This window comes from Mandrillus leucophaeus, unplaced genomic scaffold (genome assembly GCF_000951045.1).
Source record: "Mandrillus leucophaeus isolate KB7577 unplaced genomic scaffold, Mleu.le_1.0 Scaffold1260, whole genome shotgun sequence".
Classification (NCBI taxonomy): domain Eukaryota; kingdom Metazoa; phylum Chordata; class Mammalia; order Primates; family Cercopithecidae; genus Mandrillus; species Mandrillus leucophaeus.
Window position 1 is genome coordinate 104,621 of NW_012100988.1, and position 16,551 is coordinate 121,171.

General features: G+C 37.2%; 1 protein-coding gene across 1 annotated transcript in view; it reads left to right on the forward strand.

Annotated features, from left to right (window-relative positions):
* Positions 1 to 2,556: 2,556 nt before the first annotated feature.
* The window catches only part of MGAM2 (maltase-glucoamylase 2 (putative)), a 106,676-nt gene continuing 92,681 nt past the window's right edge, over positions 2,557 to 16,551 (forward strand). Inside the window, 3 exon segments of the mRNA XM_011972033.1 lie at positions 2,557 to 2,662; positions 6,039 to 6,118; positions 16,292 to 16,415. Of these exon segments, the coding sequence (XP_011827423.1) occupies positions 2,557 to 2,662; positions 6,039 to 6,118; positions 16,292 to 16,415 (310 nt within the window).

A 16,551-nucleotide genomic window follows, 5' to 3' on the forward strand; every position in this document is an offset into this window, starting at 1 on the left:
GCTACGATGTCACTGGTAACCTTGGTGGGAGCATTTCCAGTGGAATGCAGAAAACACAGCCAAGACAATATGAAGAAGGGAATATAGAAAGTGTGGAATTATCATTCTGGAGGATTAGCTATGAAAGGAAAAAGAAAGTTATTATGTTACCTGGAGAAGCACACAGAGTCATTAACAGAGTTTGAGGTGATTTGGCGTATATTTATGAAGAAAAAATACTCAGAGAGTGAAATTGATTCTGCAAGAAAAGAAGAGATAATTGGCAGAATAAGATTTTTGAGAAATTCAACAGCTGTGAGATCTAGATAATAAATGCAAGGATTATACTTACACAAGAAGAGGAAAAACTGCTTCACTGAGAATAGAGGGGGAAAAGTAAGAATTTACTTAGATGTGAATAACGTTTTGTGGAAAAGCTTGGGTTGAGAAGCAGAGAGATGGAGTAGTTTCTGCAAAATAGTTACTTTCTATTTTATATCAGCGATGATATTGTATGAGAATAAGAGTGTAGGTAACAGAGGTCAGGCCTGAAAAGGATAGAAGGATCAATTTTTTAAATTACTGCTATGAGGCCAGGCACAGTGGCTCACGCCTGTAATCCCAGCACTTTGGGAGGCCGAGGTGGGTGGATCATTTGAGGTCAGGAATTTGAGATCAGACTCGCTAACATGGTGAAACCCCATCTCGACTAAAAATACAAAAAATTAGCCAGACGTAGTGGCACGCACCTGTAGTCCCAGCTACTCAGGAAGCTGAGACAGGAGAATCCCTTGAACCTGGGAGGTGGAGGTCACAGAGAGTTGAAATCATGCTCCTGCACTCCCAGGGTGAGACTCCATCTCCAAAAAAATGAAATAAAATAAAATAAAAATTACTGCTGTGAAAAGTGAGAGGCACTGTCAAGACCATCAGTTGGCTTGCAGGCCCAGTTTATTTAGGAGATTATGAGCCTCAGTGGCATCTCCCTTGAGCTAGGTGTGTCAGCACAGAGGCAGATGTTTGGATGGATAGTTTCATCCTGCAGATTCTGTTAGCAGATAGGGAACAAGGAAGATGAGAGCAATGACAAGTGAAATAATCAACACTGAGGCCTAGGTCTTTTCAGGCTAACAGCTAGGAAGAGCTCGGAGATTAAAAGGAAATGGAAAGGTAACAGTAGCCTTGATGTGATAAAATACTTTTTTAAAATAAAGTAAGACAGGCCGGGTGTAGTGGGTCACGTCTGTAATCCCAGCACTTTGGGAGGCAGAGGTGGGCAGATCACCTGAGGTCAGGAGTTCAAGACCAGCCTGACCAACATGGAGAAACCTTGTCTCTACTAAAAATACAAAATTAGCAGGACATTAGCTGGGATTACAGGACACATACCTGTAATCCCAGCTACTCGGGAGGCTGAGGCAGGAGAATCGCTTGAACCCAGGAGGCAGAGGTTGCGGTGAGTTGAGATTGTGCCATTGCACTCCAGCCTGGGCAACAAGAGCAAAACTCTGTCTCAAAATAAATAAATAAATAAATAAATAAATAAATAAATAAATAAATAAAATAAAGTAAGACAATGGGATAGTAAAAGGACATTGCTCATTTACATATGAATTTACAATTTCAAAAGTGGAACAGTTCTGAGGATGATAAATTCCAGGGGCTAGCTAACGTTTGGGGATGATGGAGATGGAATGGCAATGAAGGCATGGCAGCTGAGGGCTGTCATGGATCTGCGAGACATGTAATAATGTTAGGTTTACTGTAATCAGAGCAGAAAAACGAGAACACATCCAGTGTCTGATCTCATTTTTGTGGATGAAGAAATACAGGTCCAAATAGGTAAATAGCCCATCTGTTAGTAAGAAAATCAGGACAAGAATTCAAGCCCTTTGATTCCCAGTTCAGTACATCCTCCAATATAGAAACTATTTTAAATTTTGGGTCAGTAAATGATCTTCAGGGTTACTGGGATCCACCAAATTTCTGTGAGTTGTGTGGTGTGAACATACCAGCAAGCCTCATCCTGGGCGTCAGGATGTTTTTGCTACCAGATCCTTAAGCATGTCAGTGACGTTTAAACAGCCTAAACAGTGACTTCAGCATCATCCGCAGGGCAGTTGAAAGAGGAAGACTTAGATTCAAGCTTTGCTATTTTCTCTCTCCCTGAGCATACCTTCCTGTCTACTACATTAGGTGGATGTGAAGATCAAAGTGACATCTAAAGGATTTTGTGAGCTACTTCAGCCCCTCATCTATCTTCTGTGTGTTATTCCACAACATTTTCCCTTCACTTCTTCATGCCTGATATACTTTTCCTTGGACAATCCTCAATTCCTCTGCATGCAAAAAAGTCAAGGGCTCTACAGGTGTTGGATGTAAAGCTAGAGTTAATTAGGGACACTGATAAATGGAAACAAATAATCTTTAGATTATGTAAAGAGGATGCTGATAATCAAGGTCATCTTGCAAACAACCACATCTTGCAAACAATTTCACAATCCCAATGATTATGTATCCTCTTAGATTGGTGGGGCTTTGTGATTTGTTTTAACCCAATTATCTGTGTCTATCTAGATGGCAAGGAAGCTCAGTGTATTGGAAGTCCTTCTGATCATCTTCTGCCTAATTGTGGTGGTCATAGATATCCTCTTGCTGCTTCTTGTGTTGGAGGAACCTTCAGGTAAAGGAGATGCTTGTGGGTTGGAAGGCTGGGTAAAGGAAGTCCCCTCTAAATGCCAAAGAGATTATTTTATTCTTTTACTTTTCAATATGCCACTACATTGCGGTATTCAAAATTCACATCCCCAATTAGTTTAAGTTAAACTCCAAAAGATAAGTGTTCTTTTTCTGCACTGAAACCCTGAATGATAGTGATATTTAGGGTCTCCCAAGCCCCGTTTGGTGCAATTTTAACAAGATGCAAAATTAGGCTCACCAGATGCCTGCCCTTCAACCCAGAGTCATGAAGTCATACTGCCTTCAATGAGAAAGGACTGTTAAGGTAACAGTGCCTCCAGCCCCATTATATTATGGAAAAGGAAACGAAGGTTACAGGGAGGTTACATTAAGTTGGCTTGGTTATACCAACATACATAGCTATAGTTTCTTCATAGGTGCCTTTGAAACTGTTCTATCTATCTGTCTCTCTCGCTGTCTCTCTCAGACACCCAGAAGCATCAAACAGAATGCCTTCTCTTTCAAGCACATATTGTACTCTAAATAATAAAATGTATGTAATTCAAAAATGTATTTTCAGTAAAGCTGAATTTGGGCTTTGTTCTGCTTGACAAACTCACTTTACAGATGTGAATTGAGCCTACAGTGAAAAGAAGCTGTCCTGATAGTAGAACCCTACCTGCTCCATCTCTTTTCATCTCTCTCCACTTAAGACACTTTCTAGGGACTATTTATAACTTTGAAAGATGATCTGAAAACCATTCATATAAGCCATTTTGAGCTTATTCCTACTTCTCTCCTCTAAGACATTTTTTAGATTGCAAGTCTCATAAGATTGCTATCCAGTGTATATGAATAATTGGTTTCTTTTATTTGATATAAAACTAGATCTTCACACTTGCATTCACCCTAAACCACATTCTGATTTATGCAGAGTAGTTATGCTTTTAACTGTCTTACATACTGAACTTTTCTCTGGGGGTTTTTTTTTTTTTTCTTTTTTGAAGATATATTTCCATGGGTTGAAAGGGCGGCTTTAAAATCAATTTGTTTTTATTGTGGTAAGAACAGTGAACATAACATCTACCCTCTTACTGGATTTTTAAGTGTATAAGACAGGATTGTTATCTATTGAAACGATGTTGTACATCAGATTTCTGGAACTTATTTATCTTGCATAACTGAAATGTTATACATGGGGATTAGCAACTCTGCAATCCCTGTTTCCCCTAACTCCTGACAACCACCATTCTCTTCTTTGCCTCTATGAGTTTGACTATTTTAGATAATTTATTTAAGTGGAATCCCAGAGTATTTGTCCTTTTGTGACTGGCTTAATTCACTTTGCATAATGTATTCAAGGTTCATCCATGTTGTTGCATATTGCAGGAATCCAGTTTTAAGACAAATTTTTACTGAAATATATACATATATACACAAACAAATGTAGAGCCATAAAGATAGTGATAGTGAATATATTTGGGGGCTTTGTTTTGAATCAAAACAAAAGCATTAAAGGACACCTGCTAATGCCCACAGTAATTGTTTCCTCCAAATTCTGATGAAATTCTAGATTTCAGACGGTTCATGGAGTCCATGAGCCAGTCCTACTTCTGCTGTTGTTATGGGGAGAAGATTCCGCAAAGTTGATAAAGGCTAAAGTAAGAATAGCTAATGTTGAGTGAAGGTGTTTGATTCCAATGAGGCCAATAATATCTTTCTGATATGTAGCCTGAGTCATCTGGTGTCTTTAAGCAGCTGTGCCTGTATATAAGAGACTAAAGAAAAAACAGTAAGAAAAAAGACTTTCCCAGCTATTTAATCAGGTCTTCCCTGGTAACAACAACAACAAAAAATAATGTTGGATCCCTACCTGACAGCATATATAAACATTAACTCAAAATTTATCAAAAACCTAAATATAAGGGCCAAAACTATAAAACTCTAAGAAAGCATAAATAAAAATGTCTGTGACCTTGGATTAGACAACAGCTTCTTAGACGATACCCAAAGCACAGCAACCAAAGAAAAAAATAGGTGAATTGGACTTCATCAAAATTGAAAAAAACTTTGTGCTTTGAAGCACACTTTGAAGAAAACTGTCAAGAATGTGAACAACAATCCACAGATTCAGGGAACATATCTGCAGATGACATATCTGATGTTAGGCCCTTATCAGATACATCATATGCAAATATATTTCTTTATACATTCTAAAATAATACATTGGAATATAAGATAATATATTCTCTTAGGATGTATAAAGAAATACTACAAATCCAAATTTTTTTAAAAAAAGGTTTCTAAATGAGTAAAACATTTAAATAGACATTTATGCCAAGGAAATCTATAAATGGCCACTAAACCCATGGAAGTATATTCAACATCATCGGTTATTTGGGAAGCGCAAGTCAAAACAATAACATATCGCTTTCACACCCACTAGGATGACTATAATTAAAAACAGATAAAAACAAGTGTTGCTGAGGTTACAGAGAAACTGGAATTGTTCTACATGGCTAATGGGAATGCAAAATGGTGTGGTTACTTTGGAAAACTTTGTCAGTTCCTCGGAAAGCTAAAGATAGAGTTAACCACATGACCTAACAATTCCACTTCTAGATATATAACCAAGAGACCTGAAAACATAGTTCACAGAAAAACTTTTGAATGCTCACGGCAGAATTGTGTATAATGCTCAAAAAGTAGAAACAACCCAAATGTACATGAACCGATGGATAGATAAACAAAATGTGGTATATCCACACACACAAAATGTGATTCAGCCATTAAAAGCAATGAAGCACTGATACATACTACAACATGGATTAACCTGCAAAACCGCAGGCCAAGTGAAAGGAGCCAGGCACAAAAGGCCACAAATTTTAGAATCTTTTTATAGGAAATGTTCAGAATAGGCCAATCCATAGTGATAGAAAATAGATGAGTGTTTACCAGGGACTGGGAGGAACTGGGAGAACACGGGAATAGAAAATAACTGCTAATGTGTATGTCATTTCTTTTGGGGGTGATGAAATTGTTCTGGAATTCAATAGTGGTCATAGATTGTACAACTCCATAACTAAAAAGCATTGACATACACTTTAAGAGGATGAATTTTGTGGTATATAAATTGTATCTGTATAAAAAGCAAACAAAGTAGAAATAAACGTGTTTAACCTTGGAGAAGTGTTAAACATCATATGCAAATATAGATACCAGCTTGGAGAAGTGTTAAACATTGTATGCAAATGTAGATACCAGCTACTGGTGATCTGTTGTGTGGAGAATTGACTGAAAGTCTGTAACTTTGCTGGCTTCCTTCCTGGAGCTGTGATTACACTACACATTTTCAACTTTATCCTTTAATTCCTATGCAGATACTTCATTTACTCCAGAGTGCCCGGATATTCCCCACTCGGAAAGGATAGACTGCATACCTGACCAGGAGGTGACCGAGGTCAGAGAAATAAGATCGCTTTTGGTGGCCTACGGGGTGTTATTGAAAAGAGATGAATATGTGAAGTGGGGAAAGGGCGGGGGTGGCATGGCTTCTGGGCCTCTGATTTGTTTGGAGTTCTTTCTTTCTTACCTTATTAAAATAACAATATTAAGATCATGAGGGAAGCAGTGTTGAGAAAAAGGAAGAGTAGGAAAAGCTAACAAGAATGTTAACCTGTGGATTATAAAGTCCAAAGTGGAGGGAGATTATAGGTGCTACTAAAGGTACCTTACGTGTGATTCCAAGGATTGTGGTAGAAAGGTTAAAAGTCTGTGGGCTACACTAAGTATTCTTTGAGAATAGAGGCCATTAAGCACATGCAAATAGAGAAATCCATAGTGATAGAAAATAGATTAGCATTTACCTGAGTCACTGGCTGAGTCACTTACAGAACACAGGCAACTTGCTACAACAAGCGCCCTCTGAAATTATGTTACTGGCAATAGAGGTCCCAGTGAATATGTACTAAAGAACACAGGTTTTCTCCCTGAGTAGCTTCCATAAAATATCAGCTACTTGAACGCTGATTAGTTGTGGCTTGGGACTTTTTCATAAAGGTTGTATGTATTTATTTATTTAAATTTTATTTATTTGCCCCATATTCTAAATTAAATATCTTCTTGAGATATTAATTAGGACAGTATTGAATTTCAGTTAAATTTTAAACAATATTGACATTTTGATAGATTTGAATCTTCTTGTTATAAAAACTTAGAAAGTATCTCCATTTCAGTTCTTTTCATACATACATATAATTCTTTCTTTTCTTTTTTTTGAGACAGAGTCTCACTTTGTCACCAGGCTAGAGTGCAGTGGCACGGATCTTGGCTCACTGCAACCTCTGCCTCCCAGGTTCAAGCAATTCTTGTGCCTCAGCCTCCTGAGTAGCTGGGATTACAGGTGCCTACCACCACGCCCAGCTAATTTTTGTATTTTTAGTAGAAACGGGGTTTCGTTGGCCAGGCTGGCCTCGAACTCCTGACCACAGGTGATTCACCGCCTCGGCCACCCAAAATGCTGAGCTTACAGGTGTGAGCCACCGCGCCCGACCCATGTGTACATATATTTCTTAACTGAGTTTTGTGTTTCTCTTATATGTTTTGTTGCATATGAATTATGATGTTTTCCCTAGGTATTTCACATCCTTGGTTTCTATTGTAAATATAATCCATTATATTTTGTAAGTTGTGCTTCTTTTATTATAATGCTTCTTTTCTTGCTATTACTTTATATTTATTATTTTTACTTTATATTATGTTTATACAGTATATTTATTTCTATTTATTATATAAATGATCAAGTTAAATCTCCTATTGTTTATAAAAAATGTTTCTGTAGTCCCTTCTCTGGATATTAAGTACAGAATTACATTATACTAAAATAAGGATAATTTTTCTTTGTATTAATATTATCTTATACATTCATATGTCTAATTGTATTGTCTATTTCTTGCAGAATAATATAATTAAAGTGATGATGGTTGGCAACCCTTATTTTGTGCTTGACTTTAATGGAAATTCGTGGTCAAAGTATCAAGCACAAAGTTAGCTACTGGCTTAAGAGAATTGTTTTATTGATATATATTAGCAACCACCTTTATATTCTTACTTTAACTTTTTTAAAAAAGAAATGGAAAATGGATTTTTTCCAACAATTTTGTATTGAACTTTTCAAACATATGGAAAGACTGAAATAAGTTTACAATAATACCCATTACCTACCACTTAAATTTCACCATTAGTATTTTACTTTGCTTTCTCATGTTTATCACTTATCCCACACTTCATTCATCTGTTAAACTATCTGATTTCTATGCATTTGAAAGTAAGTTCTAGAAACCAGTTCACTTTTTCATAAATTTCTCACCATGTATATTATTAGCTACAGTCCAAAGTTTGATTATAGTTATTTATCTTCAGATATTACACTTATATACAACGCACATACAAAGAGTTGTTATTAATACATTTTGCACAATTCTTTGGTGCACATTTGTTGAATTATGGCAAATGTCTATACATGTGTAAACTAAACCATTCTATACCCAAAGGTACAGAATATTACCATCATTACAGAAAGTTACCTTACGACATTTCCCAATAGTTATTCCGACTTGTACCCCTTAACAGGTAATCACTGATGATTTATCTCCACCTTAGTTTAGTTTTGCTTGTTGCAGAACTTCATATGAATGGAATCATACAGTGTAGTGTAAAGCCTCTTTCATTCAGCATATTTTTGAGATTCATCTTTATTGTTGCAAATATTAGATAATTCCTTGTATCATTGAGTGATATTCCATTATATGAGTATGCCATAGTTTAACCATTCTTCTCTTGGCATATAGTAGGATGGTGTCCACTTCATCCATATTTTCAAATTTGTAAACTTCAAGTTCTATTAAATACGTCTTTTTTTTTTTGGACGGAATCTCGCTCAGTCGCCAGACTGGAGTGCACTGGTGCGATCTTGGCTCACTGCAACCTCTACCTCCCCGGTTCAAGCGATTCTCCTGCCTCAGCCTTCTGAGTAGCTGGGACTACAGGCATGCACCACCATGCCCAACTAATTTTTGTATTTTTAGTAGAGATAGGGTTTCACCTTATTGGCCAGAATGGTCTCTTGACCTTGTGATCCACCCCCTTTGGCCTCCCAAAATGCTAGAATTACAGGGGTGAGCCACTGTGCCCGACCTCAAAATTAAAATTAATTTTATGAGATTTAGCCTATTAGGGGTGTGTGTGTGTATGTGTGTGTGTGTGTGTGTGTGTATATATATATATTTATTTTTTTTTTTTTCTGTATCCACCCTATTCTTGATAGTCATTTGTGAGTTTTCATCTAGAGTTTTTTTTGAGTCATGCTGCTTTGAACAGCACGACTCAAAAAAATTTACATCAAATTTTTGGGTGTCTTTGGGTGAACAGTTGGAAGAATTTTTATTGGCTCTATACCTAAGGATGGAACCTCCAGTCTATAGGATATGTACATGTTAAACTTTAACTGACACTGCAACATCATGTTTCAAAGTATTTGTATCAATTTGCATTTCTTTTAGTAGTATATAGGAGTTCATTTGCTCTACATCCTAATCAACGCTTGGTGTTTTCTCCTTTTTCAATTTAACCATTCTATGGTTTTAATTTTCATGTTTCTCTTGACTAATAAGGTTAAATATCTTTAGAAATGCTTATTGGCTAGTTGGTAATCATATTTATGAAATGTATTTTTAATTTTTTGCCTTTTTTTTCTACTAAACTGTTCATCTTTTTTCTTGCTTTGTAGTAGTTATTTATGTATTCTGGATACAAATCCTTTGTTAGACATATATCTTAGTCTATTATTTGTCTTTTAACTCTCTTAATGGCCACTGTTGATGATAAATAGTTCATAATTTTAAAATAGTTCACTTTATCACTTTTTCAGTGGTTGATTCATTTCATATTCTATTTAGTAATTCTTGCCTACTCCCAGGTCAGAAAAATATATTACTATCTTTCCCTTAAAAGCATTATTGTTTTATCTTTCAAATTTAGATCTTTTATGAATATAGTACTGATTTTTGTATATGGTATCGGTAAAGAGTTCAGACACTTTTGTTTTTGTGTGTGAGATGGAGTCTTGCTGTCTACAGGCTGGAGTGCAGTGGCGCGATCTCGGCTCACTGCAACCTCCACTCCCAGGTTCAAGCGATTCTCCCACCTCAGCTTCCTGAGTAGCTGGGATTACAAGCACCTGTCATCATGTCCAGCTAATTTTTTTGTATTTTTAGTAGAGATGGGGGTTTCACCATTTTGGTAAGGCTGATCTCGAACTCCTGACCTTGTGATTCGCTCACCTCAGCCTCCCAAAGTGCTGCGAGCCACTGCACCTGGCCCAGAAACATTTTTTTTCTTGAATTTTTAATCGATCCGTCACCACTTATTGAACTGACGATCTTTTTCCCTCTGCATTTTAGTGGCAACTTTACTGTAAATTATGTCTTTATAGGTATGGATCTGCTTCTGGAATGCATTTCGTTGAGTTATTAGTTTGTTCTTTTGCCAATACTGTACTGCCTTAATTACTATTGCTTTATGATAGGTCTTAATGTATGGTTATAGAAGTCCTCCAAATCATTCTTACTTTTCCTCAAGATTGCCTAGCTTATTCTTTGCCCTTTAGGTTTCTGAATACATTTTAATTTTAGTGTCTCTCATACCAGCCTGCCAGTTTTCTCACAAAACTTACTAGAAATTGTATTGTGATTGCATAAAATTTACAGGTTAAATTTGGGAAAATTACCATCTTTACAAGGGTGAATATTTCAATTCCTAAACATGGTATTTATCTTTCTATGCACTGAGATTTTAGTTTCGAAATTTTTGATAGAGAGCTTTTGCACATGTTTTTGCTACTTTTTTTCTATTTGATTCTATTCAAGTCTTATTCTTAAATTTTAATTTTCTGTTTCTCTGTTGTTGATATATAGATTTAAAACTGATTTTTGAATACCGATCTTGTAACCAGAAATCTTAAATTTACCTATTAATTGTCCTAGTTTGTAGACGTTTGCTTTTTCTGATATGATAATGTTACCTGCAAATAATAACAGTTGGAAGTTTTTTCCAATGTGCATTCCATTTTCTTCCATGTCTTTTAACTCATAGGTTACAAGATTCTCTTTTCTTTCTAAATTGTCGATATAGTTTGAGACAGTTTATCCGAAAGGCAACATGCAGCTATAGTAGGTTTTAGAAAATGGAACTTCCTGGAGACTGATTTTAACTAAACCTAATAAATAACATTGCAATAAAATACTAATTATAGAAATGGAATTTCCTGGTTTTGGAAGAAGTTGGTTACATATCATTTACAGATTTTAAGCATCTATCAGAGACTCTATTGAAGAAATCCCTGCATCAAATGGAAGTTGTACTAGACAATTTCCAAGTTAATTGTTAATTTTTAAATTATATTAATTAACAATTTCTAATGAAAAATGACATAACATCTATTTGGAAGATAACTGAAGACTACTGAAGTTTGGTGTGACAGAAAGAACAGAGACAGGGAGATTTGTTGTGAATCAACTGCTATATCCCAGGCATCAGTTCATTGGCGTCTGTGTTACTGTAACTCATGCCTGGACTATAGTGGAGACTCACAAGTCTCCCTGTCTCCATTCTAAATCCGTGTGGAAGATATGCGGGGACTGAAAGATTGAGTAGTAATTGCCTCTGGGGTTTGACCTTTGGTGTCTGGGATATTGGTAATGGTTGAAAACTGAAGTAGGGGTGTTAGGGCAGACCGCTTACCTAAATGTTTATTGCTTTTTATAGAGGTCTGTGGACTTTGAAACAATTTATGACAATGGAACTGACCTTTTAAATTACACTGACCCCAGTTTCAGAGGGAGCAGAGGTACTTAATGTCTGCCTTAGGAAAATCAACTATCCACAGGCCATCCAGACCCCCAAATTCTTTCTTCACTGATCCCTCCAGCCCTTTTCATTATCTGAAGAGAGAGACTGAGACAGGAATGTCAATTAGATCTATGGAGAATTAATAAGTACATTTACAAAGATTGTATGGTTATAATGTAATTACTTTGTTTATAATAAGTGTGAAGCACTGACTTAAGTTATATTTACATTGTGGCTTTTCAGGAAAATGACATCAGATGTTAGCATCTAAAATACTTGTCAGCACTATGCCTTTTTCGAATGAGTAGTGTTGTGATATATTCTCATTTTTGGTGTCACAATCTACACTGAACACAGTCCTTTAACAGGAAAGATTCAGACATTATAGTTATGTAGAGAATAAAATGGGAAAGTATTAATGCTTCCTATCTCCAAATTACCCCCCCAGAATCACCCAGAATCAAATCAATAGCTTAGTGTATATCCTTCTCTTGATCTTTATAAGCTTTTGTATCTATATATTTGTTTTGTTTTAACAAAAATTTGATTATACTATATAGTTTTCCAACTTGCTTTTTAAATTTAAGGCATTTAAATTTACCACATTATATTTTTAAAATAGATTGCTTCCATTGAGATTACCATATGATTTTCTTTTGTCAGTGTCGTGAATTACATTAAAATATTTCTTAATTTGGAACCATTCTAACTTTTGCTTAATAAGACCTATTCATATATTGTGTATTAATTCTTTTAATATATGAATGAATTCAAATTGCTAATATTTTATTGCTATTTTGCACATCTATGTTTTTTAAGTGAAATGGGCCTATATATTTTTGTTTACTTGTTTATTTGGACTGCCTTTTTTCAGTTTGTTACCAGAACATTCTAGTTTACAATTACTGCTTTTGTTTTTATTATCTTACACACTTTTTGTGGGTTTATTTTGTACTTTTCTAGTGTCTTGGGTTGTACATTGAACTGTTCATGATCCATGACATTTGATTTGCTTTTCTTTCCCTCATCTGTCTTCTCCTTTCTCCTTCTGGAGTGTTCTTAGTTGAGTGCTGCTGTCTGAGTCTGTCAGTCACTTCACCTACTCTTTCTTTCATATTTTCCATTTCTTTATTTTTTTATATTATTTTCTGGGATAATTGAAATTTGATTTTTAAAGTTTTTTTTCATAACACTTCTCTTTCATTGTTTTCTTTTGTAATTCAGTTCAAATATTAAGGAGCTTTAAATCTTGTTGTTCTAAATCTTAACATTACACATTCCTCATTGTTTTTTTTTAAATGGAAATGATATGGTTTGACTCTGTGTCCCCACCCAAATCTCACCTTGAATTTTAATACTCCCAATGTGTCAAGGGGCCAGGTGGAGATAATTGAATTGTGGGGCGGTTTCCCCCATACTGTTCTTATGGTAGTGAATAAGTCTCATGAGATCTGATGGTTTTATAAAGGGGAGTTCCCCTGCACAAGCTCTCTTGCCTGCCACCATGTAAGACATCCCATTGTACTTCCTTCATCTTCCACCATGATTGTGAGGCCTCCCCAGCTATTTGGAACTGTGAGTCCATTAAATGTCTTTCCTTTACAAATTACACAGTCTTGGGAATGTCTTTATTAGCAGCATGAGAACTGACTAATACAGTAAACTGGTACCAGGTAGTGGGGTGTTGCTGTAAAGATACCTGAAAATGTGGACATGACTTTGGAATTGGGTAACAGGCTGAGGTTGGAACAGTTTGAAGGACTCAGAAGAGGACAGGAAGATGTGGGAAAGTTTGGAACTTCCTTGAGACTTGTTGAATGACTTTGACCAAATGCTGCTTGTCTCAGATGGAGATGAGGAACTTGTTGGGAACTAGAATAAAGGTGATTCTTGCTATGTTTTATCAAAGAGACTGGTGGCATTTCACCTCTGCCCTAGAGATCTGTGGAACTTTGAACTTGAGAGAGATGATTTAGGGTATCTGGCAGAAGAAATTTCTAAGCAGCAAAGTGTTCAAGAGGTAACTTGGGTGCTATTAAAGGCATTCAGCTTATGTATTCACAAAGATATGGTTTGGAATTAGAACTTACGTTTAAAAGGAAAGCAGAGCATAAAAGTTCAGAAAATTTGCAGCCTGATGATGCAATAGAAAAGAAAAGCCTATTTTCTGAGGAGAAATTCAAGCCAGCTACAGAAATTTGCATAAGTAACAAGGAGCCAAATATTAATTGCCAAGACAATGGGGAAATATCTCCAGGGCATGTCAGAGGTCTTCACAGCAGCTCCTCCCATCACAGGCAAGGAGGCCCAGGAGGGAAAAATGGTTTCATGGGCTGGGCCCAGGATCCCCCTGCTGTGTGCAGCCTAGGGACTTGGTATTCTGTGTCCCAGCAGCTCCAGCCATGGCTAAAAGGGGCCAAGGTACAGCTCAGGCCGTGGCTTCAGAGTGTGTAAGCCCCAAGTCTTGGCTGCTTCTACATGGTATTGAGCCCGTGGGTGCACAGAAGTCAAGAATCGAGGTATAGGAACCTCTACCTAGATTTCAGAGGATGTGTGGAAATGCCTGGATGTCCAGGCACAAGTTTTCTGCATGGGTAGAATCCTTATGGAGATCCTCTGCTAGGGCAGTGTGGAAGGGAAATGTGGGGTCAGAGTCCCCACACAGAGTCTCCACTGGGGCGCAGCCTAGTGAAGTTGTGAGAAGAGGGCCACTGTCCTCCAACACCTAGAATGGTAGATCCACTGACAGCTTGCAGTGTGTGCCTGGAAAAGCCACAGACACTCAATGCCAGCTCATTAAAGCAGCCAGGAAGGTGGCTGTACCTGCAGAGCCACGGACACAGAGCTGCTCAAGGCTGTGGGAGCCCACCTCTCACATCAGCATGACCTGGATGTGAGAAATGGAGTCAAAGGAGATTATTTCAGAGCTTTAGGCTTTGACTGCCGTGTTGGATTTCAGACTTGCATGGGGCCTGTAACCCCTTCATTTTGATCAATTTCTCCATTTGGAATGGGTATATTTACCCAATGCCTATACCCCATTGTATCTAGGAAGAAACTGATTGCTTTTGATTGTACAGCCTCATAGGCTAAAGAGACTTGCCTTGTCTCAGATAAGAATTTGTACTTGTATTTTTGGATTAACACTGGAATGAGTTAAAACTTTAAGGGACTATTGGAAAGGCATGATTACGTTTTGAAATGTGAGGACATGAGATCTGAGAGGGGCCAGGTGCAGAATGACATGATTTGACTCTGTGTCCCCACCTAAATCTCACCTTGAATTGTAATGGAACTTCAATTGTAGTTGTAATTATAACTGAAATTCAATTGTAGGCCAGGCACAATGACTCACGTCGGTAATCCCAGCACTTTGGGAGGCTGAGGTGGGTGGATCACCTGAAGTCAGGAGTTCAAGACTAGCCTGGCCAACATGGTGAAACCCTGTCTCTACTAAAAATACAAAACTTAGCCAGGTGTGGTGGTGGAAGCCTGTAATCCCAGCTACTTGTGAGACTGAGGCAGTAGAATCACTTGAACTCAGGAGGTGAAGATTGCAGTGAGCCGAGACTGCACCATTGCACTCCAGACTGGGCAACAAGAATGAAACTCTGTCTCAAAAAAAAAAAAAAAAAAGAAAGAAAGAAATTCAATTGTAATTGAATTTCTGAATTGCCACACTGCATTTTATTTTGCTGTGTTATAAACAGATTTGTAATTTTTTTCTTAAAATCACTTCTGTCATTTCATGTAAGTTTAGTTAGGTGAGGAAGGTGAATGCCTATGTTTATTCTAACACATTGGTCTCAGTTGCCATTTGTTTTATTTATCATAACAAAATAATTTTATGTAAATTAATGTGAAAATTATAAGACCTTTACAAAATAAATCTTGCTAAATAACACCAAAAAATATTTATAATCAAGCCACTCTGAGAAAGAACCACATGTGATTTGTTTTTGCCTTGGACATAGTAGAGACATTGTGAATTTCTATATTGCCCTCTGTCCTAGTTTTATTTTAATCATCTCTAATTTTCTTAGCTTCCCTTTGCTTACTTTTTGGAAATGCATTTCTTTTTTTGCTGTGTTGTTAGCCACTTGCATGACTCTTTCTCATGGGAAAGTCCAAACTTCTTGGTCTGGCGTCCAACCCACTCCTGATAAAAATACTATGTGATTTCCAGCTTCATTCTCATACTCAATGTTTTCAGCACAAGAAATGTGTGGTTTTTCTGAGTCTGCCATGCATTGCTGCCTTCTCCGCTGGGAATACTGTTGCTCTGTCTAACCTCCCCTAGTGCTTCATGACGGGACTTACCTTTCACTTACCTGCAAGCTCTCCCTACCCCACTCCAAGCCTACTAGGCTGGGTACAGTGACCGTGTGTTCCCTCAGCTCCTGGACACACTTGGTGGAGATCTCATATCATCATGCTGTATGTAATTGCTTTTCTAATTGTATGGATTTGCCACTAGACAGTAAGTTTGCTGAGGGCACAGGCTCTGTCTTGTTTATCTGTATTATCAGTTCCATGTCTGGTAGATAATAAACATATATTGGACAGTTGGATAGATGCATGAATAAATAAAGAACAAATAAATTAGTGAATATAATTATAACCTATCTTAAATTCTCCTTGGAATAAAATGGATTATAAATAAATAGACAGGTAATACTTTCCTTCCCTCAGTTTATATACTGCTAACTCTGTGTCATTGTTACAGGATATCTGCAGATGGCAATATAAGTGCTGCTGGTCACCTGTGGAGGATGCCAATGTCCCTAGGTGCTTCTTCCCCTGTAACTGGGGCTATGAAGCCAGCAATGGCCATACAAATACAAGCACAGGTGAGCACTGCCCTGATGTTGTGCCTGGGAACAACTCCTCATGGCCCAGATACATCAACTGCAAAGTAAAATAAAAGGTAAAAGTCAGGCGGGCACGGTGGCTCACGCCTGTAATCCAAGCACTTTGAGAGGCCGA